At 40.0% G+C, this 27,854-nt stretch overlaps 1 protein-coding gene across 1 annotated transcript; it reads left to right on the top strand.

Moving 5' to 3' along the window:
• The first annotated feature begins 1,554 nt into the window (after positions 1–1,554).
• GJA1 (gap junction protein alpha 1) lies at positions 1,555–10,910 on the top strand. Its single transcript, XM_071437752.1, has 2 exons — positions 1,555–1,804; positions 7,821–10,910. The coding sequence occupies exon 2, from the start codon at positions 7,837–7,839 to the stop codon at positions 8,980–8,982; it is 1,146 nt and encodes a 381-aa protein (XP_071293853.1). The 5' UTR covers positions 1,555–1,804; positions 7,821–7,836; the 3' UTR covers positions 8,983–10,910.
• The last annotated feature ends 16,944 nt before the right edge of the window (positions 10,911–27,854 follow it).

Below are 27,854 nucleotides of genomic sequence, written 5' to 3'. Positions count from 1 at the left end.
GAAAACATGAAGTTTCTTTCTGCCATATGGCTTGGACAACTGTAAAAACAAGAGCAGGGGAAAAAAAAGAAGTCCAAACTAACAAACTAGCAGCCACTATCAAAGGAAAGAGAGGAAACTGAGCAAACCTGTCTTTGTCTGCAGCTGGGAGAAGGGGAATGGAAGGTGTGCACTGTAGTGTACTATCTCTTTTTGTCAAACAGGAGGCACTGTAGGCTGCTATTAACTGCTCCAGAGCAAGAACCAGGATGGGTGTGTTTAGCTCCTCGCTTCGAAGCTCCCTGATGAGTCTATTTCTACAAAGATCTTCTCTTCTCTGGAGAGATCTGGGTGAAAAACAGTGGGGAAGAGCTGTGAAAAATAAGAAGTAATATCTAGGTTGTGTTGCAGAATGTAACTCATTATTTCAAAAAGAAACTGTAAAGAGGACATTTATCTAGGAATAGCTCCATACCCATTACTTAACTTCTCCCCTTCAAAGAGCAAAAAATGTTTATCCATGCTACTGAGCCCAGAAATAGCTCTTGAGAATAACATGAGTTGAAACCCAAGTGAGCCTGGTACAACCATGATCTGGTTTCAGATCACGATTTCTGGTTTCTCTGTGAAACTTCACAGAGAACTATCTGACCAGGACACTTCTAGAGAAGCTCTTAAGTCCCATGGAGCAGCTCCAGGACATGAACAAGTACAAGACCAATTCCTAATGACTTTTGAACTCCACGTGTGAGCAGCTTAAAATAAAGAAACAAATTAATCTCTGTTCTACAGACAAGGCATTTTTCAAAGAGCATTTAACCAGGGTCTAGGCAGGAGCAAAGCCAAATTAGTTTTGCTCCAATTGCATAGATCAGTCTTGAAGCATGCTTTTATTCTGTAAAATGTGTTCAAAAATTATCAAGAACATTTCTCACTATTGAAGCCTGATTCTGAAGTTTCCTGGAAAGAGTATCCTGGAATGTGAGATCATTCCTTCATTTCTCCCGTGGGACAGACACACGCACACATGCACATACAAATAATCGTAAAAAAATATGCGATGTGTATCTTCCGTGGAAACAAACACGCTGCTCTTGGTGTGTACTTTCATGTGTGCACGTAAAGGAAATTGACCTCGGTAAACAAGGCTGTGTTCGCAACAAAAAAGCAGAGAGGGCTTGGGAGGGCTTCCTCTCCTGAGTGGTGGCTAGGGGATGCAGCCCCCGCATCCAGAATGTCCACGCTGGTTACTCTGAATGCCTTTCCCTGCATTTCTGCCTTTCCCTGCAGTGAAACTCCTGGCGCACACCAGAGAGCCAACTTGTGGCATCTGTGTCCGGCGAGCCCAGATGCGGTCACCGCGCCACCCAGGTGCCCCAGTGACCGGGGGCTGTGGGGCGGCTGCTGACTGCCCGTGTATTTGTTTTGTTACATCAGCAAGAGTGGATGCCATGCTCTCAGGCTTTCCGCGGGCTGTTTTTTTGCTGTGCCTTCAATCCTCTCCCTCCTCCTCCCCCAGCTCCGAGCTCTCCGCCCGCAGAGCGCCCCTCCTCCTGGGCTGCCTCCCCTCCCTCTCCCCTCCTCTCGCACAGTCAGAGGCTTGAAAACTTGTTAAAAGCTCTCCCAGTGTTCCAAGTTAGAAAAAACTTTTACGAGGTATCAGCACTTTTCTTTCATTAGTGGGGAAGGAAGGATGAAAAATACAAAACAGCAGTAGACTTTTAAAGTTTAAATAGACAGGTCTGAGTGCCTGAACGTGCTCTTCCATTTTAGTTTAACCCTCCAAAGAAGTGCTCTGATCCATTTTCACTGCTGATCAGCAAGGGTAAGTTGAAAGTTTTCCTCTTTCACTTTTTCATCATTTTGTGTATCCTTTTTTTTTTTTTTTTTCTGAAAACACTTCTTTTCTTTTTTCTTCTTTTTTCTTCTTTTTTTCCCCTGCACACTAAGAACTCTGTGTTATTGCGTTGAGGGTTGAACTTGTTTAAAAACACACATCTCTAAACAGCGTAGATTCTCTTTAAGCGCTCAGTTCCAGCTTGGAGGAATGCTTTGCTTTCTTTTGTCACATTTCTATACATTTCTAGAAGTGCTACACTTTTACAACTTGTAACCTTGTTCGGCCGAAGGAGGAACTGCGGCGAAGTTGTGAGCGCCGGGCTGAGCAGATTTGTTGCTGCCACAAGCGATCTCTCCCCTCCACTGCCTCTCGGGCTATCTCAGCTCTTTTAAAGAAAAAGCCGAGGTGTGCTTCACTCTCCTCTGCTGTACCGAAATTGCATCAGAAGTTAGTAACAGGGAGACCTTGCCTTGGATGCGTCCCATTCCTTCCCCACACGTTTTGCTTTCATATGGAAATCCTGATTGATGCCTGATAGTTTGAGCAGAGCAAGCTCCTTAATTAGATGCCTTGTTAAATGCTGCAGCTACTGAAGTGGTGACTTTCACGTGGTCTTCCTGATAAGTTTTTTTCCCCTTTTCTTTTAAAATAGATGTGATAAAATCCAGACACGGGTTATGGATTTTTAACCTGGTTTGTATATAGTTACTCTGTTTTAGCAACCTCAGTGAGGGATTTTAGAGAAGGAATGTGGGATATCATGATATGCCTTACCACGTTGGCAATGTCTATGAAAGTCTTGGGTAGATATAAATGAAAGTTGTCTAGGAAGGACTGTACATAATCCACATATGACACATTCCCTGTATAATATCTCAAAGACTTAATTGTCAAAATGCAGAGGAAAAAATACTTGAGCAGCATCTCTTGGAGAACTCAAAACCTTTTCATGTTGCGAGACTTGGAGTCATTCCTCGTAGCAGTTGTTGCCTGTTGCTTGCCAGTAGTTAAAAAGCAGCACGAGGAAGGAGAAAAAAGAGCCTTCAGCTGAAAGACAGACCAAGCAGAGAGTCTATCTTATCGAGTAACGCACGAACAAGGATATTGTGTGCTTATATGTGTCCTCATATTTTGCCTTGAGATAACCAGCAAGCCTCATGGAGCAGCATATTTCCTCTGAGGATTTCATTTTTTTACGTGATTCTTATGACACAAACCCTGGTAATGAGCACAAAAATGGGATATGGACACCTTTTGCCTGACGTCTGTCCCAGTGTGTGTGTGCGCGTGTGTGTGTGTGCGCATAGGGAGTGAGTTAGAGGACTTGCGTGAAGCTTTCATCCTGCCATTTTTAACATCTGGACAGCACACTACGCGGCAGAATTTAAGCCTCTAGTCTTTGGGATGTTTACTGAAGTGCTTCCTTCAGAAACTTCAAAGCCAAACACTGGCACTGACCCACGATACCTAACAAGCACTCGAATGGCAGAAAGGCAAGGGGCAGGCTGGGCTCAGGAGAGGGAAGACAGGGATGGACATAAGGGATTTGATTTGCAAAATAAAGCTGAATGCTTATACACACAGGAGCGCAGACAGATTCAACACTCTAAGGTTATCTCAGCTCTCATATTATGCAAGCCCAAGAGATTAATTCTGTCTCTGCAATGAACCAGGGCCAAGGATTCCTGTGGGTATGGGGAAGGTTAGAGGACATTGAGCAATGCATCTGTTTCATTAGATACATTGCTCTCTTTCTCCCCAACCTTTGGTATCTCCTTCCCAGGTTACTCACTGAATTTGTCTCCTGTAGAAGCACCTGGACTGTTGTTTGTGCCATTTATATACTTGGACATCCAGATTTCTAGATTCTCAAGCAGGAGCATCAGAGGGCCTAAGGCACCCTCAGGGAATTCAGCGTTCCTTCCCTTAATTACAAAGTGAGTCAGGAGAGGGATGAATCTGAGCATTAACACAGAGGATAGACCTGACTTGTACAACTAGGGAACATCTAAGAAAGTGCTTACAGTTGCCTTTGCAAATATGATTTAATTTTAAATTAGGTGTGGAGGGTACAAGATGGGAAAGGCAGAGGCTATGAGGTAGATCTGGTAGTGACTGACCACCAGCAATACTGGCAGACAAAGGGAAAACCACAATTGTGACACTTGAAATTCTAGTTACTGGAACCATTTTGTGCGTAACCTTTGTCCTGTGGATGAAATGAATTGAAGCTCATCTGCAGACCTATATATGAACTACACCTTCCCAAGGGAATGTCTACAAGGCATTTGCTTATTTTTATAAGATTTTGGAAAGCTAGCCTTCCCTGTTCCAGCAGGTCCAAACCCAATGAGTTGTATAGTCTTTCTCTGTGATTCATGTTACTTTTGGGAAATGCTCAAGCTGATTTATGTTTGGGGTCCAGAGCCTTCTCTTTTGTTGTCTAGGTGTGTGTGAGCACAAATACAAAGACAGAAAAAGTTGGAAATACGAACCTTTGGCCTGTTTCCCAATTACTTCAGCTGCACAATCCCACTTTGGAACCCACTCTAACCCTTGCTGCTCTTCCATCCACTGGCATGTGACCTTCTAACACTGTAGTCAGACCTAGGACATTACCACAGCACCAAGTTTGCATTATTCTCTTTGGAAAATATGAACCAGATGACATGATGAATGCCGCCCATAAAAAACAGTTCTAGAATTTCTTAATTGTGGCTTACAAATCAAATGTCTTATATATGTGGTCATCCTAAACCCGTGCAGATGAATGCTCTCAGATCTCCTGCTGCTCTACAGATTTTTTTTCCCTGCCTTTACCCACACACAGTAGGACCTGGAAGAAATCCATCTTTTTAAGACTGCTGGATTTTAATACTAGGCCAGCATTAGTCTGCCTCAGAGAAGGTTATGATCCTGTAAAGTATTAATCAGTAGGAACTCATGAAATGCACGTACTCATCATCAGCCATATCCTTAAACTCCTGAAGTAATGAGTTTGTATGAATTGAATAGGCCAGCCTGTGTCATTCAGTGGACTCCTTTAAGTTATTTGGAAGTGTTAAAGCAAGCTAAAGTCCAGAAAGCTAAAGAGCTATTTTTAAAGGTTGTCTGCCAACCATTTCAAGCTAATTACAAAGCTAGAATACTTAAGTACCTGTTTGATACAAAACCTCTTTTTATACCTGGTAAACAGATTTGTAATCGGTTAATAAAACTGGCCTTTCAGTGCCCTGAAAGTAAACAAGTTAGATCCGATGAATGAATTTTCTCTACAACAAAGCAAAGTACTGTGTTTCATAAAGCAGTGGAATCCACTTAAGAAAAGGAATAATATATTTGTGCCACCACAAGGTTATCTGATTAACAGTACAATGTTTTGAATTGATGTGGGTTTTTTTATCACTGGCAAAGGCTAGCATGTAACTGATCTCTTTTTTAAAAAGTTGCTTTTCAGAACTATGTATGAGTAATTCAAGCATGGAATGTTTCCTCCTGGAGTTTATATTGCCAGCGGACACAAATGAAACTTAGCAATTTTGCATGCTGAAGCAAATTAAAAAATAGGGAGTAAATTCTCCAAATACTGCAGGTGTGGGATTAAGTAGGTCAGAACTGAAGTAAATCATATTGCATTAATGAACCAGAGAGGAGTGTAATTAGAAAACAAACAACACATAACTGCCTAGAAATAACATATCCTCTGTTTTCTTAATCAGGCTTTCAATCTGAAATAACATTTAGACAGTAAAAAAAGTACATGGAGTCTGAGGAAAGTCTGTTAACCCAATAGTTTCTAGTCACTGGAAAGCTGACTAATTAAATCAAGAAGCTGTTACTTGAAAAAGGCTCCTTCTGTCCCCTTGCACTAGGACATGGAGCAAATAGCTTGCCTTTAAAACAAACTTCACGTGTTGTATAGTTACAGGCTGTTCTCTGTTTTAACAATCCCTGCCTGAGGAGGAACGTGGTCACATTTCATTCCAGACTTTCCAGGGACCTCCACACTTCTCTGCCTGACTCCTTCTCTGCCACCCCAGCCCAAAAAGACAAACTCACTTTTCCTGGGAAGGATGAAGCTGAGGATGGCTGAGGGGATGTGTCAGAGACAAACATGCTGTGTTTGCTCCTCCTGGCAGAGGCTCCCAGTTTTAAAAGTTTGAAGCAGGCCTGATCCTTTGATGGGGCTTCATTCATGAGAAGAGCTAATTACATGAGGAAGGGTCAGCAGGCTGCAGTGGCTCAACTTCTGAGCCAGCCGTTAAGGCAGACAGAGGAAATGGCCCTGGGGTATTTTTCAGGGGTTCAAAGATAATTGGCATCTCAGAGCTATCAGAGCGAGTACTTTAAACACTGTCTCCCATTACTCTCTCAGACTCGGTGGCAGGAACGGTGTGTTTTTATTTGGCATCTATTGTTATGTTTGAGTTTGCCAGATTTATACTCTTGTGTTCCCAGTGACTCACCGCTTCTTAAAAGCAAGTCTCCTTGGTGCTAAAATTTCCCATTTTATGAATTATCCAAAAAGTGCATATTCTATAAATGACCTTCACTAGGGAATATAGCCATGATGCAGTGGGGAGGAAATAATTTGGACATTATCAAAACTGTTAATACCAGGAAGGGATTACTCAGCATCCATGGAACAAATATCTCTGCCCAGCAGCATTCACATTAAAAGGGAAACTTCATGATTATTTTTCCTTTTAAATTCCTGATTTCATGCTTTTTCATGTTGGGCAAGTTAAAATACAAGTTTTAATAAGATTGCCATTGTCCAGTTGATAAAAATCTATAGTGAAATTTGTTTTTCTTAGGAATCTAAAGCATCAAACAAACAATTTCATTTTTTTTATGTCACCCTATGTGTTTCCAGATATCCTGAGAAGCTGCCTGTGTCCCAGAAATGAGCACTTTAAAACTCAAGTCAGGAAAGACACTTTAAACTTGCAGTGTTGAACACTTGGAATATAAATTACAAGCCAGGAGTCACCTTACAAACAGAGCATATTTACCTTTTTTTTCCTGCTAAATCTTTTCCTTTCAAAACAAAGAAGGAATTTAAATACAAAAAGATGCAAATACAAACCTGAAACTCCAATGAATTAAGCAAATCACAGATAAACAGGAAACCAGTTCCTCCAATATAGTAACATGATCTTAGCTGTGTTTCATGTATTTACAATTTTTTGTTCCTTCATAAAATTATAGGTAAATAATGATTTCTTTGATCTTCATGATGAAAATACTAATGTATAAGCTTAATTTAGACAGCTAATGCTTTTTCTGAAATTTAGTAGAATATAAACTTGGCATCATTAGGAACTACACCCTTAAACATACTACATGCTATGAAGTTACAGGCAGAAGCTCAGTTTAATATTGCTGTGTAGGAAAAATGACATGTATTTTGCAAAGGTAGAATTTTAGGTATGTGACCCTAATATTAACCTAAGGTAACCTATTGTATTTAGGTTATATTGTGGTTTACCTTTTTAGTATCTGAAAGAGTAAACATAAAAATTACATTGAATGATCAATGCTCACTGAAACTGAGAAATCTTCCATATTCCTAGCATATTTAGGCAGGGCTACTACTTATTCCACACCCTGCTTCAGCTGTGTGTCACATCTGTTTTTCACCTGAGGCAGGTGAAGGTAATGGAACTGAGGCTGCCATCAAGGAACCTGAGCCAACCACAGTGATCACCAAGGGTTATCATGGGCCTTCCTGAAAATTGGAGTGAAATTAGAATTAGGAACTTTTTCGATTGTGCTCTGAGACATTATATGTTACTTTCTCTTTTCAGTTTCCCTGACTTCCCACTTCACCTGCAGACTTACTAAACTCCAGTTTCTTTTCAGATTGTGTAAAATACATTAGTTACAACAAAGCTGACCCCACTGCTCTATTAGTATTGATCAGTGATTTAGTGTGTCAAAGGTATTCAAGCCCTCTGACTTAACCCTTGCTATTTTTTTCCTTTGTGTCCTTGTTTAGCCAGCATCCTGTGAAGATGGGTGATTGGAGTGCCTTGGGAAAACTTCTTGACAAAGTTCAAGCCTATTCTACTGCAGGAGGGAAAGTGTGGCTGTCTGTCCTCTTCATTTTCCGAATCTTGCTATTGGGAACAGCAGTTGAATCTGCTTGGGGAGATGAACAGTCTGCATTCCGGTGTAACACTCAGCAGCCTGGTTGCGAGAACGTCTGCTATGACAAGTCCTTTCCCATCTCCCATGTACGCTTTTGGGTTCTGCAGATCATATTTGTGTCTGTACCTACCCTTTTGTACCTGGCACATGTGTTCTATGTAATGAGGAAAGAAGAGAAGCTGAACAAAAGAGAAGAAGAGCTAAAAGTAGTGGCAAATGATGGTGTGAATGTGGATATGCATCTCAAGCAAATAGAAATTAAGAAATTCAAGTATGGGATCGAAGAGCATGGCAAAGTGAAGATGCGTGGGGGACTGCTCCGTACTTATATCATCAGCATCCTGTTTAAATCTGTCTTCGAGGTGGCTTTCTTGCTGATTCAGTGGTACATTTATGGGTTTAGCCTGAATGCCATCTACACCTGTGAGCGAGACCCATGCCCACACAGAGTGGACTGTTTCCTCTCCCGTCCAACTGAGAAAACCATCTTCATCCTCTTCATGCTGGTGGTGTCCTTGGTGTCTCTTGCCTTGAACATCATTGAGCTTTTTTACGTGTTCTTCAAGGGTGTCAAGGATCGTGTGAAAGGGAAAACCGACCCCTACTCCCACAGCGGTGCCATGAGCCCTTCCAAGGACTGCGGCTCCCCCAAATACGCTTATTACAATGGCTGCTCATCACCGACCGCCCCCTTGTCTCCTATGTCTCCCCCGGGGTACAAGCTTGTTACTGGAGACAGGAACAACTCCTCCTGTCGTAACTACAATAAGCAAGCCAGCGAGCAAAACTGGGCCAACTACAGCGCGGAGCAGAACAGAATGGGGCAGGCTGGCAGCACCATCTCCAACTCGCACGCCCAGCCCTTCGACTTCTCCGATGACCACCAGAACACGAAAAAACTGGCGTCAGGACATGAGCTGCAGCCCCTTACCATTGTGGACCAGAGGCCTCCCAGCAGAGCCAGCAGCCGAGCCAGCAGCAGGCCTCGACCTGACGACCTGGAGATCTAAGCTTCTTGATGCAGTACTTGCTCAACTACGAAACGACGTGCATTGGAAGATGCCGTCAGTGCTGATCTTGTTCCAGTGGAGGTGGTACTTAACAGTCTCAAGCAGGAGATTTTAACAATCGTAAAAGAAAAAAAAAGCAAAACAAACAAGCAAACAAACTTTTAAAATACTTGCTGGTTCTTTGGGGGGTGTGGGGTTGGTGTGGGGTGGTACAGTACACATTGATATTTAATGTAGCTGGTTTAAAGAATTTAAATACTAAAAAAAAAATGGAAAAAAGATAGGTAGTACTAAGGTAAAGGGCTGTTTTTCTAGAAAGGCTGTAAATATCTGAGTGTATGTGTATGTGCGTACTATCATGTTTGTTTCTAAAGATTCTTCTGTAATACTAAAACCCAATAATAACTGAACTCACATTTGTCAGGGTGAAGTGCTACCTGAAGATGAAAACATTTTTCCTATTCAACATGCAAAAAAGTCCAGGATTGCCTCTGATCATTTCCCTGTCAAGAACATTCCATTCTTAGAAAGTGCACTTTGAAGGTAAACTTTCCTACATGGTCCCCCAGGTTGTTGGAAAGCTCCTGTGAGGACAATTTACAGTCTTTGAGTCGTTCAATTCAAATTTCAGGCATGGCCCACCAAGAAATACTTTGGTCACCTGCTCTTCCAGCCCTTCATGCAGGTGTATTTTGTGATGTGCGTAAATGGGACAGCTCCACACACGTGGAACCAGCAACAACACAGTCTTGCCCACAGCAATACTTGTGTCCTGCTACTTATGTAGAGTCTCTTTAGTATTATATGAAACACAGTTTGCTGCCACTTGCAGATTTAAGCATCAAGACAAGCAAGCAACTGCCTTTAGTGAATTTTATCACACCTTTATGTGTACTAAGGGTGTAGGTATGTGTGTGGATGTGGAGGTAAAGGTATACACAAAACACCCTCAGAAGCATAGGCTGAGAAATAAACGCACACAGGTTACTTGCAGTTGACACTTTCTCATGGATGTTGTGAAGATCTGGGCCACTATGGTGTTTACATTCTCTGGTTCCTTCAATGTAAGTGAAGCACACGCTGTTATATTTTTTTAATTCTATAAAATATTTTCCATGCATCCTAAATGGATGCTCTTTTAAAAAATAAAAATAAAAAAAATCTAAAGGGCCTAATCCTGGATGTCTTGCTCTGGAAAATCTCTCTTTCAAGTTGTTGGGAGTTTTGCCTCAACAAATCTGCAGGATCAAGCCCAAGATGTAGCGAACCATGTTCTTGCTGGCATGAATGATTTTCTTTTGTAGAAGTTAGGGGTGGAAAAGACCCATTAGGTCATCTAGCCAATCTCCCTGATAGATAATAATGATGCTTGAATGATAGAAGATGTAGTACTGTAAGCAAGCTTTAGTCTTTTATGTGAGAAACTTAGAAGAAGTGCTTTGTGCTGGATTAATAATAAAATATGCCTAAATGGCTTTTGCAGTAACTGGTATTTTTCTTGTTCTAAATATTCACATTTACTGAACTGCAATGTCCACTGAGTTTGACAGTTAGGTCTTTCTAGATGGCTCTAGCAACTTTAGTGTTTACAGTTAGATTATGTTTGAAATGCAAGTGAAGTTGAAAGGATTTTTAAAGAGTACAATTCTAGCTAATTTATTTGAAATATATGCTAAAGAAATCTACCAGTTTCTTCAAATGCATAGCCTCTTAGCTGAACACAGATTGACCAAGGAAATGCATAACTTGGTTTCATTTTGCAGCAACACAGATAAATTGTTTCATTTAATACATTATATTAATTTGTTTGACATTCCATGTTAAACTACTGTTGTCTTCAACTTCATTGCATGTATGCAACCATAGTTTGTCAGATCATGTTGTCTGGAGAACATTAGTCAATAAAGTTTTAATTTAGTATAAATACATTTTCTAATTGTCTTTTACTGTTTCATATGTCCATGGATATCTTTAGTTTCAGTCTGATAATCCAAACTCATTCCTCCTGTGTTCGTTTTTCCCCAGTCACTCTGCATTTCAGAAGCTTCCTTTATTTAATCCATCTGGGTTTGCTTTGAACTGAAATTCCACAAAACTATGTTCAGACACCCTCACAACAACTGGAAAAACAAGCATTGTCTCCACCACTCCTGAAACTAAGTAATGTTCAGCATGAAGAAATCTTGCTAGGAGTCTCAGAAAATGTATATTTATTTGCAAACTATTATAAAAATGACAGTCCTAAAAGATTGTCACATAATTTCTCAAGCAATTTTTATATATGGTTTAGATGTAACATGAAATCATTGCATCCAGTTTATATGTCATCAGATTGCTCAAGTAAGAGTCAATTTCAATTTCTGAAATTTAAACCTCATTCCTTCAAGCTCATTAGGAGAAAGGTACTGATTTTGATAAGGCTGGGATTTTGCACAATGCTTCTCCTGCTTCACCCTTTATGTGTCCATTACTGATAAAGTCATACAGTGCTTGGCTTTTCAGGATTGGACTCTAGATGTAAGGTGGTTCAACTCTTTCCTTTATTTGAAAAATGAAAATATAATGTTCATGTGATTATCATAAAAGGTTTTACTTTCAAATTTACTTTTTATTTTAAGTCCAAATTCTTCCCCTTTTTATTAGTTCAGATGGGTAAAAAAATCAAGGCAGTGGTAGTGGATTTATAGCTTTGAGAGATACTACAAAAGTACCAGCACAAGGAATGACTCCTTGAAGTTTTCCTTAAATAATAACAATGAGCCATATTTAAGCTGGCTTGTCCTAGTTCATCTGCACAAATGGAAGGGCATTCCAAGCATTTTGTAAGGATCATGCCCTTGGAAAGGTGGACACTGAAGCATTCAGACAAGGGCTCACCCTGAGATAAAATGTAGTATCTTCTAGACAGGCTGAATGTCAGGTATGTCCCATGGGGCATCTTGGACAACTGAAATAATTTAATGCTTCAATACCAAGGCTCTCTGATTTTTTTTTTGGTGTAATGCATGTGTGTACATGTGTAGGGTAAAGACATCCCAGAGGCTATTTTTCCCACCTGGATTTATTTCTGTGGACAGCATTTATTATACACTTCAAAGTCATCATAATTTTGTATGCCATTCATCAAGTTCTTTAGGTTCTTTCTCCCAGTGCATCCCTGCAGCAGCATTTGCTTTTTCTGAAGATGACACAAAATAAGCTGTGATACAATGCTAGCACACACTTCTCAGCCTTTGTAGAAGGATATGTTAGATATTGATTTCAAACTGGAAAAGATGCTAAAATACAATCTCTGAAGGTAATTAAAAACATAAAACCCAATTTCACATCCTGTTAATTATTTAAAAATTGTGTTTATGTTTTGTGTAGCAGTATTTTGCAAAAAAGACAAATCATCTTAAGGCTTCCACCCTATCCCAACAATTTGAAATGTTTTTAAAGAGTAAAGTTAGAAGGAAAAGTTACAGACAGCCTAAAATCTATATGCATATCATGTAATTTCAAGACTTTTTAAATACTGTGAGCACACGCTGAAGGTTATTTCCTAATTTAGAAATTCTATTTCCATATTTAAAGTGGAAACTACAGTAAAAGTTTGAGAACCGGAACAAATTATGTGATGGCACCTTCCTCACCCACTGAAATCCATCATTTTTAAGGAATGCACTTGTGTCACTTGTCCAGAACCACATCTCCCACATCTGTCTAAAGCACTCCTGTGCTACTTAGCAGTAGCACACTGGCTCAGCTGTGCACTGCCACCATGCTGCCTTTCCCTCAGAATTTCTCTGCAGCTTGTTATTGATTAAAACAGAGGGAAAAAAAATAGCAATGTAAGAAGTAGAGTTTTTCCATGTCAGATGTAGAAGTTCTGAAGTTACCTTGACTGGTTAATCCAGAGTTCTGAGTATGTCAGATCAAAAGCTCCTCCAGTTTTGGTCATGTCTGTTTCTATTCTGCTGAGACAGAACACTACTTTAAATCCTTCTTGTAATTCCTCCATGATTACCACTGCTCCCTTTTCAAGAATTTAAACAAAGTAGGACAGAAAATAGAATTTATTTTCTTCCTGTAGAATTTTTCCTTTCTATTTACTCCTAATCCAAACCTAGCAGGACTGAGCATTCTACTGAGCTTGACATACATTTTTTAAATGTGTGATATTATCCAAACAGTCAGATTTACCATAATCTCCTTGAAGATGTCTTGACTTCTCATGCTGCTCATGAGAAGTCATCTTTCTCCAGCCATTCTCCAGCCATTTGCATTAGAACTGCCAAAGAGCTCAGAAGACAGAGGTGGAGTGGATGGCCCTTAGAGGATTTCTCTGGCAAAAATCCAGAGATGATGATACAGAGCTACTCCTTACATTACTTTTATTTATACTATCAACATGGACAATAAGGTTAGAAACATAAGTCATGTCTGAGAAATCTCTACCTAGGTGTATTATCTGTCTCAGTTGCATGAAACTATTTGAGTGTCCTCCATTTTAACATATTCTAACATAATTGCTCCAGAAGCATTGGGCTGCAAAATCAGCTCTGCAAAGATGATGACCGCCTTTCCCTGGCTTAAATCATGTGCTTTTGACTGTGCCCAAGGATATTCACACCCAGACTCTGCCAGTACTGGAAAAGTGTGTCAGATGTAAATTACATGATGCTAGCACATCACTAGATTGAAGCAGGAAGAGCTTATTTGTTCCTGTTCTTATTTAAAAGGTATTTTGATAGACACAAAGAAAAAAAAAAGAATACTTATCTTACTTAAATACTTCCTAACCTGGAGCACTACCAAAGACCCTATGAAGCAATGCAGATGATGTGGATGTAAACATGTTGAGCATTATCAATGGATACCATGAATATAAACAGTTTAAATAGATCCAGCTGGTCAGAAATGTGGTAAAACCAGCCTCCTCTAAAATGGCTGTCCTCACTCTTTCTGCCTGGTGGCCAAAATGCTGCATCCACCTTCCTGGTATTCACAATGCAAAAGCACCTTGGACAAAGGCAGACGTGTTTTTACACGGATTGTTTTGCCTTTACTCCTTGTAAGTGCTGGAGAAGCTGAGTGCTGGAGGCAGAGAATCTGGGACAGCCTGTACAGGGTTAGTGATACGCTGCCAGGGGAGGCAGTCACTGGTGAGAAGTAATGGCTTTTGGGGGATTGTGGCCTCTCCCATCACTTAAAAAGGTCTCTCCTGCTGTGTTGAGGAAATTTGCGCAACAAAATGAGACATGTGAGCTGAGACCAGTATAAAAGGGAGAATGTTCAGACATTTAAATTGCTTCTCAAAACAAGCCTAGACCACAGTGACATGCTTCCCATTAGAACTGACAGAAAATGCTCACATGAGTTCCAGGATTTCAGTCATTTAAATCAATGCTAAAATTCTTCTCAACATCAAACATAAACAGATTGGACAAAGAAAGAGATATAATGACATTTAATTTTCATTTATATAACTGCAGGGGGAAAGCTGATGAGTATAAGCTATGAAATCTTGTATGTGACTCCTTAAATATGTGTAATCATACTATTTCCTCACACTGTCTTTTTACTCTAACTTGGTCTAGAGGCAAATTTATGAAAAGTAGTCTAAAGGTTTGCATTTTTTTTACAAAGAGACATGAATTCTGTTAATGCAATGAAATACATTTACATTATGTCCATGTCAAATTTTTGCAGGTTTACATTAGGTAGTGTGGGGTAATATATAACATGCATCTAACTCTTCTGGGCTAGGCAGCTGGGGAGTGAAATCTTTGTCTCTCCTCATCCTTGTTAGAAAGTTATTCATATCCCAAGCAACTGAGCAGTTTCCCTGGGAGCTTAGCTTGGCTAGGGGTCTTTTCATCCTCCTCCCTCTCCTTCTTTTTCCATCTATAGTGTAAATTCCATACTGGAAAACAGAAGCAATCCCAAATATATAAATAAACATAATCACAGTTGATAACAAAGCATTGCAATCAGGGAATAGGTAGTAGTTCTTTTTTGCATGTCTGCAACTAACTCAATAGGAGAGCAGCATGGGAAATAGTTTAAGGCATTAGAAAATCCTCTGGATACTTTAGCATCTGAAAACCACTGGTCCTTGCTGAAACAGGCCTTTTCAGTCTCAGCTTCTGCTGAGTCACGGAGTTTGTTGCCTTTGAAGGCTGAAGTACCTTGGCTCAAAATTGAAGTTGCTCTGGAAAAATTCAGACCTTCCCTAATGACCATATTTGCATGCTATTCTCGGTAGTATTTACATATAATAGGACACCCTCCACAGGAAGGCTTCTTCAAAACACAGTCTCTGCTTACACTTTGAATTTCCCTATTCAAAGGGGAATATTCAAAATTATCTATGCATCACTACTTCAAAGTGTTTCACTGGGAGTACTCTGCCATATATTTGGGAGACTCATAGTTGTTTCAAAGCTGAATATATAGCCAACTGTAAGATTGCCACCTGGGTTTTGTGTGTGGAGGCAAAGAAGTATTACTCAGGCAAGAATCCTACCTGGCCTGACCTAACATACTTCTGTTGAGGACAAGGAGTTTCTGTTGAGTGATGCGAGATGAAAACCCTTCTCTGAGCTTCACTTAGTTCCTTCTTTTATTCAAGTCCCTGTAGGTTTGTTTTTGGTTTGTTTTTTTTTTTTTTTTTTGGAGACCACAGAGGATCCAACCATGAGTCCATGAGCCTGTGTAACTTGCTGAGGTCTAGGATAATCTCTGAGGAATTTCTTCTGGTTCTATTTTGGTTGTTCCAGCTCTGTGGACTTTAAATGGACTGTAGTGCTCAATCCCTCAATGCTAGGGTAACTGGGGATGGCAAAGGGTGTGTGAGTGGAGAAAGTGGATCTGGATTGTTTCCCATAGGATTTCCTATAGAATCAAGGCAAGTTGGTCAATCATCCTTCCTTGTCCTGAAAAGTCAAGCTGCAAAGGTGTGAAAGGATTCCTGCTTTCTGACAGAGGCTTCAACTGTGTGCTGTATTATTCTCTTAATCTCTGTAGTCTTCATTTCTCCCATGCAACCATCTTCTCCCACTACCTACTTCTTCTCTGCCTCACTTATGCAACAGGTATTTAGTGTTTAGTAATAAAAAAGCTTTCCATATGATTATTTTTCTTCCTTATGTCATGTGCTGGGGACCACTCAAATACCTTAGAAGAGCCTGCTCCATTAAATATCTATTAATTAACAAGCTGTTGTATCTCCTATTTCATTTATTTAGAATGAATGCTAACTACTACAAGTTTTGCCTGACAGTTTAGGAAGTAATTTTCTATCTGAGTTCATAGGAGCCCACATTTGCTTCAATCACTTGCTTTTTCATTCTATTTTACAATTAAGGAAGATAGCAGAGGAACTCAGAATTCTAGATGTCTACCTTAACCAGGTGCAGTGAAAGTGTCAGGACATGGAGTTTGTCCAAATTTTCCTCCCACCCTAGTCCTAAAGGGGCTCAAATCTAGGCTCCCACTAATGGTTATGTATGCTATATAAACAATAATAATAATCATACCTGGAGTTGCACTGATACAGTGCCTTTCATCTTCAAAGCACTTTGAGAACACTGTGTAATTAGTTTGCTATGGAGTCATCACTGACAATACTGCATGAACCCCAGTACTACTCACTGTGAGAGTCAAAGAGCGAATCTGAGCAGTCACAGCCTCCATATCACTACTAAAAGAAATTAAAAATGCTGAACAAGTATATTTTAACATTTCACACAGGAGGAGGATCCACAACCAGCAGGAAGCCAGTCTCCCTATGATAAGGAAACAGGAATGTTTTCTTTGCTGGTAATCTACTACTTCAGATCTCTAAACACATTCTAAACACATTTTACATTGAACTATGTCTCAGTCAAGCTGGCAGAAGATCACAGGTAGATTATCTCATTTCATGGAATCTTCATTTTCATATATATATATTCATATATTCAACTAGAATATATCCATTTATTTTAATTTAAAAAGTTTTGATTTGATGAATCCAGAAGGGATGCCAACACAATAAATATAACATTAAATAGGTTTTTACAAAATTCAATGAAACTCCAAGGGAACAATTTATCTAGAGTTTGCCACTGGCAATTGAAAAATATCATAGTATTTTTTCAAGTATTTTCAGTGAGCTTACAACCGGTCTTTGTCAATATCCAGGGGTTTGCTCTTTAAATCAATTTGGCATTTTCTGGAGATTATCATCCCAACATAAATTTGTAAACAGCCTTTTCATAACTACACCTTTAAGAAAAGAGAAGGAAAAAAAAAAAGCAGTAAGAGTCTGTTCAAACTGATGAGAAAAAGAATACAGAGGACCAGAGTATTTTTTTATTTATTTGCCCTTTCCAAATAAATTTTTCTTATGGAAGATTTCATAGGACAAAAGGACACAATTTTACATCATTGTATATATTAATGGTCAAATGAAGAATAATCTGGAGACTAGTTTTCAAAAGTTGTGGTCAGGCAGAGTTACTGGACAGGCAGAAGCAGCTCTGCTTCCCATGAAGTTAATGAATATGTGCACTCACATGTCTTGATTTTTGCTCCATTTTAAGATCACTGTTGCTTTTTTTAAGAATTGGTGTTCTTCCCTGTTATATTTAAATATCACACAAAACCATAAACATAACCATATGTCAGAATGAGGGTTTTACTGATGAATGAGGGTTTGGACTCAGACTCTTTGCTTTTATTTTTACTGTTTATTCCATTAGTTTTAATTGAAATGTGTTCTCTGCATATGTTGCATTCAGCTTATTTTAAGCTACTCTTGGACTTCTTAAGGAAAAGTCAGCACATGACCTCAAGAGTATGAGAGGTACCTACGAAAGCTGCCCTTTCACTCTCCTGTGGTGCATCAGTACAGCTTCATCAACACTGCCACTACATAACAACTATAACACCACCTATCCTCAAACAAGAAATACTGTTTTGGAAAAGCAGCAAAACAAGGAAAAGGGCTGGGGAAGAGCAGTAAGATGAATGATTTGGGCAGTCCTTCCAGATTTCAAGCAATCACAGCTGTTTCATTTCTGTAGCAAGAGGAGTTAGCCTTCCACACCAGCTATTTTTACAGTGGTGGAGCTGCAGGTCTCTGAGCAGGAGGAAGGAAAGGGAGTGACAAGGCACAGCAACATGAGAGGTGGCGTAGGAAAAAAGGTGACAGCCGGAAAACGGATGTTTCAAAAGAAAGAGTTGCACTAAAGTAGATTTTCTGTGATCTTCCCATATGCAACAATAATGGAACTTTGAATTCGAGATTACAGTGTGAAAAGTGTTGGAGGTGAGAAACTCAGAGCTTAAGAGTCTCCAGGAATTCATGGAGTTTCTCTGGGCTTGACTACACTTTTGAAACATATGATGAATACATATATCAGCAGAGAAATGTGGTTTACTTCACAATTCTGCCAGACAGTATACAGCAACACTGAGGGAAAATGTCCACTTCAAGGGTATGAGGGGGAAAGTCATGCTGTTTTTTTTTTATTTAGACTTCTCATTTTCAAAGCCATATGTACAGCTGTGCTTTCACACTGCCATTCCCTGTTGAACCTTTGTTTGGCCCTACTTTTTTATTATTTATCTGACATTGCTCTCTTTATTTTTTTTTTTTTGCCTCTACTCAGTGGTCAGGTACACTCTGCATGTCTGAGCACGGCACACCTGTTCAGAGGCACGGCCAGCCCTGGGGCTTGGGGCAATATTTCCACATGCCAGTGACACTGTGGCTGATTCAGTGTGTCCAGCAGAGAAGGTGGTGTTACTGAGCAGGTCTGAGCGCCACAGCAGTGCGGCTGCCACGCAACTGGAACTGTCACACCCTGCTGCTCTGAGTCACCAGGAGGCCCTGGCCCAGGCTGGTGCTGCCTCAAGGACAGGGAATCTCAGGGAAGAGCACCAGGCTGCTGTGCACAGCAGACCTGCCCAGCATTTTCATCCACACTGTTTCTTCTCTTAAGTTTTAATTGTGCTTTTGGATCCCACCGGACCTCTGCCACATCTTGCCTTATTTTCCATTGCTCTGGGCCATATTCTGGCAAGCTTTTCAATCTGTGAGCTTTTCAGGCATTCCTTATCAAATGTAAATAGAGCATTTGCAGAAGCATGCAAACTGAGTAGTTGATCTGTTGATGGTTAGATATTTTGGGCAAAGGAGGAGGATTAATTTCGCAGCTTTTTAGAACCAGAGTGTCAGAAATGATTGTTTTGGCACCTGTGTGTTCCTGGGCTCTTTGATAAATTTACAAAGAAATGAACTGGAAGTATAATGTAGCTTTTTGCAGGCAACATTCATCATGACGTACATATTTCTCATAGAGATTTTTACTTCCTATATTCACTTAAAAAAACGCCTTAAAATTGATACACATTTTCTAAAGTTTTTAATTAAATTTATAAAATTTGTTGGAGTGACCCGATGTCGCATAAGATTTTTAACATATGAATTGGGACTTATCTGAGCCAGTAGCAGTGACCACAATTCGCTGAAGAAGACTCAGGAAATCTCCAGTCTGTGACTGAATGACCTTTACTCTTAGATTTCCTTTCTGAAAAATGTCAATTGTACTCCCTTCCTTTGTCTGCCCTATAGAGATAAATTGTATGGTTTGGGGAAAAGGAGGTTACTAGTGTTATAGAGAACATCTGAGGCTCATCTGAGGCATAGGAAGGGCTCACTGTTGGAGAGCAGATACAGTCATTGCCCTGGTCTGTCCACCAGGTCCTCAGGGCCGGAAGATGTGGGCCACCCATCAGTCAGTTCCTGCAGAGATTTCATGTGCATATCAGCATTATAAAGCCAGTTCTAACCAGTAATAACTTGAACCAAATCTCACTGTAACCCAGTGGTTAGGAGCAGATACATGAGCTGTTCTGTTCTCTGTGCAGTGTAGGTGAAGTAGGCAGCTGAGCACCTTGCCTGCCATCCTTAGCGACAACACCATCATTTGTCTGTCCAAAGCGTAGAGACAGAAATTCAACTACCAAAAAGCCCTGTTATGCTTGAGTACAGTTGGTCAGAAAGTTTTGTGTTTTCCATAGACATTTAGTTTTTCAGGAGCAAAACTGAAGTGGAATTCAGTGGAATGCTGCCATGAAAGTTGTCGTGAAAAAACATCACAATCATTAAGAAAAGCATCACTAGGTTTTTGCAGTAGTTGCTGTCTGGAATAAGCTCTCCTGTTTGGCTTCCAGGCTGCTTTGAAGGCCTCATGACACACCATGGCCAGGTCTCTTGTCTGTTCTCATGGTGCTTCTTGGAAAATCCAAAATAAGTTGCACCAGATGGAATATTCTTTTCCATTTGCAAAAATTCACAAATACTCAAAACACAAACTGATCATGGAATCCAATATGTAAAATGTCTTTCTATTTTTTTTTAATTAAATGCTCTGATTAACTTACGTGTCTTAATCAAGAATGATAACAGTTTCACATTTAAGGCTGATGACTGAAAGTAGAAAACAGCGCAAGGTGAAATAAGTTGAAACTGTCTTTGCCACCTGGATTAATGGCATCTTTGGCTTGCTTAGGTTTTACTGTGGCACAGACAAACAAAACTGAGCATCAAAAGCTACAAACAAAACTAAAAAATAGAATCCTTTCTAGTATTGCTTCATTTTTAAACAGCTGCTACACAGGTGGAGAAATATTGCGTACAGCGGTTTTCACGCTGGGTGCCAGGCTCACCACAGGTTGCTCGATGAGAATCTTGTCTCTCCATGGAGAATCTGATTAGAGGGAAAGCAGGTGGCTGAAGTGCAAAGAGAAGGAAACAGGTCTAACTCCTGCTGGAAACTCCTGCTGCAGGGTGGGGAGAGCTGGTGGTGATGCTTACGTGCCTGAAAGCTCGCCAGCGCTGGTCGTCTGGTTGCTCTTGCACATGATGAATCGGCTCTCAGAGTCCCTCCTGCACATACCTTTTCTCAGCACTTTGAGTTAGTGCTACCTCAGTCTATTTTTAACAGCTACATTTTCCATGATTAGATTTTAATGCTATTTATTTATTTAAACTGAACCAAACAATTCCACATAAGCTGAACATTCCAGCAGGCATCACTCTTGGCCATGCAGAGCATTCTAAATCTAGTTTAAATTACATTCCTTGAATGGTAGAAAAAGCTGGGTCATGTGCCGAAGCTTGGTGATGAATAACCAAGTCATTCTTTCACACATTGCAAAAACTTTATTAAGGAAAGATAAACAGGTTAAAGGTCTTTCAATGGCTGTGTTGTCTATACATAGCAATTTTCCCTCAGTTTTTCCCTCTTCAGCTCCTTGTTGAATGTGTATTGACTCTGATCATCTGCCATAATTGAGGCAGGTTTAATTCCCTGAAGTTAAAGGGAATGAAGAACTTGGGATAATTAGACTCAGTGTCTCTGCCAGTTTCTTGCAGATATCTGGGAATATGAAGTTCTTAGGTCCCTCCCTCCTGCACGGATAGCAAAAGCTGGTATGAAAATTTGGCATCTCTCAAAAACACCTTTTCATAAACAAAGAGATCATCTCCACAAATCTGTTTGTGAGTCTTTGTGCTAGGCTTCCAAGGCTTCCTGGTGGGAAAGGAGAGTGTGCTTCCCACTTGCATCCATGTTAGCAAAATAAATCACTTGTGTTAAAATTAGCAGTGGGCGAACTGTTTCGGTTAAAACAAGAATTGTCCTGGATTGGTGCCAATCCTCAAAATAAATTCAAGCCAATTTTATTTTTAAGTTTTAAAAGTAATTAAAAGTAGTAAGCATGCAATGTATATATAGTCATATGCACAGAGAATAGCTCAGGGATTAGAAAAAGATGTATTTCGCATCTGGAGCCCTAGTTTTGCATATGCATGCAAGCAACTTTGCTCATGTGAATTATCCCCTGGTACCATACACTATTTCCTGTCTAATCAGGCAGCAGTATATACAAGTGCTTTAGTGCATAAGGGTGCTATAACCTGCAGAACATCACCATTTGTGCATCTAGCGAACAAAGACAACACTTGTTAATAGGACAAAGCTGGCACTAATTAAACCACATCCAGCACATTGACTCCACTTTCTGGAAGCGGAGTCATCCCCAAATATTGTGTTAGGAAGTACAGCCAGCCGTGCCTACAGCAGGATGTGGCTTCCAAATATCACGAGTTGCATATAATTTATTGTGTAAATTAAAGCGGGGGGACAAAGGGTGGGAGGGATGAGGCTTCACTGGGCTGTGGCCTCAGAGAGGAAGATCAGTTTGGTTTACATTGGGAGCATGGGGGTTATTTTGAGGAGATAGAGGAAGGGAGGGTTGTCCATGTACATTATTTCACACATCATAAACTTCATTTCTTGGGTTTGTTTTTTTTTAGCAGCCCAGAAACAGATCATTCACATGTGAGGTTTAACAGCACCAAGCTGTGAACATAAGGCTTGGGGCTTTTGTTTGGATTATTTTGTTTTCATCTTCAGCCTTCATCTTCAATGGCTGCAGGGGGTGTTTACTCCTGCAGTCTTGTGCAGGTGTGATAGTCACACGTGAGGTGAGGGTATGAGGATGCCTATCTTTAGTTTAGACTGACTCCCTAAACTTTCATGAAAATTGTTTCACTGCTTTGGCAGCTGTGACCTGGTCTGTGCAGTGACACATAGTGCTGTCTAGCACACCCAGACCTCTCACTCCTGTATGATTTATCTTCCTAGGAACAGGTCAACAGGGATATTGCACAGACTGTACCATAACCTCTCTGGAAAATACACATTTTTTACAGGCTCATACACACTTTCACAACAATTGTCTTTTTTTTACTCCAAACTTTTGGCACTCCACAGCTCTTTTTTAGATATATCTTCTAGAATGGAAACAGAACTTTACAGCCACCTTCTTTCCAATTCACCGTGAACATCCTTCATGCATTCCTGCTCTTCTAATAGCACTGCGTATCTAGGTGTGGATGAACAATGGAGATTGCTAGAAGGGGCCCCCAAAGATACAGTTCTGACTGCTGGACTTGTGTTTTAATGTCTTGAAAATGCCAACACACATGAAAAGTTGCTTTTGTGGCTGTAAGGAAATGCTGGATAAATTACTTGAGGTTCATGCAGGTATGGGCAAATCAGTTTTCTACCAGCTAGACAAGAGTGAGGACACTCAGAGATGAGTTCCCAATAATAAAAGAACAGGAGCCTTCCAGAACAGTTCTCACCTCGCTTTAGTATGCACAATATATGTTGAACATAGGACTTTTTTTGTCCAAATAGCCATGAAACACAATAAAACTGCAAGAGACCAGTTTGTAAAAAAAAAATTAAATCCTGCCTGAGGACCTCCCTAGAACTGAACCTGAGTTACAACACTTCAAATGCATATTAATTGGGACATATGGTCTAGTATTTAAGCAAAGGCATGCATTTGTTTGGCCAGAATGTTCAGGTGGTACTTAAGGTTGAAGCCTTCATGGGTCTGATGAAATTTGTGATCAGCTGATGGAAATGTTTACCTTACAATAAACTTGAAAGACTGTCCTGCACAGAAGTGACACACAGGAGTTTGTTGTTGGGCATCCCTGTGAAATCAGCTGCAGGGTCTGTATGTGTTTTTTTACCCCCAAGTCCCTTGCAAAAGACTGGTAGACTTCTGAGGCATTGCCCTGAAGAAAGGCTGGTACAACATTCATCTTGCTTGATGCAGACATGCAGAGGAAGGTGTCTTCCTGGAGCCTGTCATGCTGCATGTCTGATGGGCTCTGTGGAAGAGAGGTCATCATATTTCAGCCCCTGAACTAAGATCCCCTATCTCCCTCCTTCATTAACTGTAGGACTCTCCCGCAGTGGCAGTGGGATGGTGTGAGCTGCATTTGTTTGCTCTTGCACAATGAAGATCAGACGAGACCAGTGAGGAAGACCACCTGCACCAGACCAGACAACAAAGTCCAGACTGAGCAGTCCATCATGGAAGCACTTATGCTGCCTGTGCATGAGGGCAGACTGGGGAGTACCAAGGGGATGGCTGTTGCAGGCTGAGCCTGTGGGCTGCACCAGTCACACTGGTAACCCTATGGTGAGAACATTCCTGTACATTCTATGATGAACTGGCTGCCTACTCTATTTGATGTTATGGACACATGGGAGAATCAGTGGAAGCAAAACGTATCAGGATCTCTTTTTTTCATCTCTGCAAACCCAAGAATTATAACTATTTATCTTAGGTTCATTAGGTGATTCATTGTGTTACACATTTAACGTATTTCACGTGGACAATGTTACATCTTTTTTCAATAAGTAATTTAAAAGAGCTGTTCATGTCATACAAGACACAAACAGTCAGTCTGTAAGTCAGTATCTTAGATCCTCATCAGCTTTGTCACATTTTCTTGTTTTCAAATTCCTCATTTTAAAAATATGAGTCAACATAAATAGCTTTGAATCTTTGTTACCTTATTAACCAATGACGGGTGACTCTGCTCATAAAATATTTACATAGACAACAGTCTTGTGCCGGTAATGTATTTTCACATTACTTAGTAATTTAAAACATGTCAAACCTTTCCAAATAGTAGAAACAATCCAAACATGAAACTGATGTTGACCTTAAAAGGCTGCTAGTTTTTATTTTAAGTCAAGCAACAATCATTACCACAGAATATTCACTCTACATTCCTCATACAACTCTTTATCAGCAATGCCCACAAATAGAGGTCTAAATGGTAAGAGATAAAGTAGATGGAAAGGGATGATATTAAATCAATAGCATGACCTGTAAGGGAGTTTGTGGAGGACCATATGGAAAATATATAATTTAACATTTGATATTACATATTAATGGGGTAAATCAATTATATACATGTCTATTTTAAAAAGCTATTGGGTTGTGTGTTTGACTGAATCTGCATCTGATCATTCTTTGCATCATAAGAATGCATTTATAATGACTATGTATACATATGCATGCAGGTTTTTATATCATTTATGTGTATATTGGATATCGTCTTTTGTTTTCTTTTTTGTTTTCTGTTTTCAAATCCTGCTTCTGTTGTTAGAGGACCAGGTGATGGTATAGAGAGCATTTAGTGTGTGTTCTGGACTACAGCATGTATGTACTCTAACCTAGGTGACCTGGACTCATTAAAAATACTGTCCTCTTATTTTTTTCCCATGGTGATTAGTAGAAACAAATTTCGGCTCCCCAAGTTGCAGGACACAGCCACGGTATGAGCTGGAGCATGTGAAAGAATAGATAAATTTTATGTTCTTATTTATCATATGGATATTTATATAATACATGATCTTTTCAGTGTGTTCAGTGGCAAAAGATGGTAGTCCCCATGTTGTATAATAAATGACGTGTCTCCTTTGGCAGACAGTCCATTCAGCCAACCAACTATTTACAATGCTTTACTTTTGAAAAAAAAAGTAAGAACAATAACAAAAATTCACAACAGTCTACTGTTTCTTCCTGTCTCCCAGAACACTTTTCCAGGGTCAGCTGTGTGACTTGGAGAGCTGTTCACTAAAGGTAATATCTTAATCACACTGTTCCCTGCAGACTGGAGCAGATCAAAGAAACAATAAAACCTCTGTCATGCACAGGACAAAAAACTTGATCACACCGTGCTTCTCAGGTGACTGGCAGGTGTTGAAGATTTTTGGGGCAGCATTTGTGATTAATTGCTCTGTTTCTGTCCCTCAAGTTTGTTATATACTTTAATATTGAGAAAAAGACCTTTACAAAGTTTTCTTTTTCACTTGTATCTCTATATTATATTTCCATGTAGTGGCATGGAAATTAAATGCAGTATTTTCTAGAGGACATGTAAGAATGAATATCAATATTTAAAGGGGCAGTGAAAATTTTCACTTTGGATTTTACCTTTTTTTCCCCTCTCTTTTCAATACTATGCCATGATTAGTCAGACTTTGACTGTTTTTCATCTTGACCAAACAGCCCATTGAATATATAAAGTGTAGGAAAATATTCATATTTGCTTCAAAGTTCTTTTAAAATAAGCAGAGACATTGTTATTAGCCATAATATGTAAAGTTACACTGTCTGTTCTGTGATAAATCAAGTCCACTCACACTGAACCTGATAGAAGGGCAGAGTGTTTGATGGCTATAGTGAGAGAGATGAAGGGGATAGTAAGGCATCTGCAGTGATTTTTTTTGAAAATACCATTACTTGGCTCAAGGGCAGAGAGCAACACAGACCCCTCGGGTAGAGGAGTGTCAGTTTATAGGAAGAGACAGGCTAATCCCTCCCTGTAATGGACTTTGTATCTTAGTATTACTATCAGTGGTATACTTCTATTTTTCATTTTATTTTCATGTCTGTCAGAGACAGCATTTTTCACAATGCTGGTAACTGTTCTGATCTTAGGTTGGAGTTCGGATGATGAGATTAGTAAAGTGTTTAAAGGTCTTTGTTGGATCGAGTTCTTGGAAGAGAACATATGTGGCCATTGTGATTTTTTTAAAGTTGTATGTTAAGCTATAAAATTTATGATCTAGAAAATCTCACACTGAAACAAAACTTTCTGCATGTATTGTAATCATGGTGTTTAGCAGGGACAGCAGTTATAGAAGAGCACAATAGTTTTAGATGCAGAATAAGGTAGAACTGTGTGTTCAGATGAACTTTGTTTAAAGGCTGGCAAACACTTTTCAAATACCTATTTGTCCAACTGTCCTATTCTTCTAAAGGAAAGTCCAGTTTTCCTTACTTATCATTCCACGCCTATTCCATGTGATTGCTCTTGACTTTGCTTGGATTTGCAAGATATGAGGCAGCCTTGAGCAGAATGCAAGGGTGACAGAGCACTGGAACAGGCTGTCCAGAAAGATTGTGGAATCTCCTTCTCTGGAGATATTCAAAACCCACCAGGACATCATCTTGCAAAACCTGCTTTAGGTAAGGCTGCTTTAGCAGGGAGTTGAACTAGATGATCACCAAAGGTCCTTTCCAGCCCCAGCCATTCTGTGACCCTGTGATTCTGTGATTCTATGGTTTTGTGATTATGTGAATTGATGGTATTTTATTTCAACGTGAAAATCATGACATAGGAAGAAACCCAGTAAGTATCCTTCACAGCAGAGTTCTCCTTGTTATAAACCAAGAAGGCCAAAGGCTGCTTCTTATTGAACATGACAAGAGCAGGACGTGGTGTGGTGTAACTGGAAGATTCCCATCTGTGGGGAGTCAGAGTGGCGCAAGGAGGGCAAGGTGGGACATAGGGCAAGGAGTTTGGAGCCTGCTGCAACTTCAGTTGGCCATGTGTGATAAATGACTGCAAATTATTATCCCTTGACTTTTCGTCTTGTTACAAGTAGGAATTAAATCCTCCCAAGATATACTGAATGAAACCTGACCCAATAAAGCAGATGCTATTCTCTCCCAAAACATATGGGGAGGAGTATCAGGAGGCTTTCATTATCGACTGAGTGGTAGATGAATGAATGCTCCCCAAGCCAGTCCCAGCCTTCTCTTTCACCTGCCTGATTCCTTCAGTTGAAGGTCTGAAATCTTTCATACCATCTCCCCAGTTTTTTCCAAGTTACCTACAGAGAGTATGACAGGGATAAAACATGAGGTCAAACATCTTGGCTTAGTCCTTTCTACTAATCCTAGAAATACCTATGATAACTTTGTTAAAAACTTTTTGAGGTCTGGCAGTGTACAGGCTAAGGCTCAACCAGTCATTCTACCTTTTGTTGTCAGTTCTTGAACTGTAGTGTTGTCTCTTGGAAGAAGAACATCCTGGAGGAGAAGAGTGGTGGCATCAGTGGTTAAAAACAAAACCTACGTTAAAAGAGGTAGATGACTAAGACTGCCAAGTGACATACTAATGCTAGGATATAAGGCTGGATTACTTATCTTACTTATACACGATAATT

The sequence above is a fragment of the Agelaius tricolor genome, unplaced genomic scaffold (assembly GCF_023055355.1).
Source record: "Agelaius tricolor isolate 1412-34295 unplaced genomic scaffold, bAgeTri1.0.p SCAF_1, whole genome shotgun sequence".
NCBI lineage: Eukaryota > Metazoa > Chordata > Aves > Passeriformes > Icteridae > Agelaius > Agelaius tricolor.
Note: the sequence above shows the minus strand (reverse complement) of the source record. Positions and strands in the feature narration are given on the sequence as shown.

Bases quoted from the DNA above. Each gene is read 5' to 3' on its own strand.
- GJA1 (XM_071437752.1), top strand. From the start codon at position 7,837: ATGGGTGATTGGAGTGCCTTGGGAAAACTTCTTGACAAAGTTCAAGCC.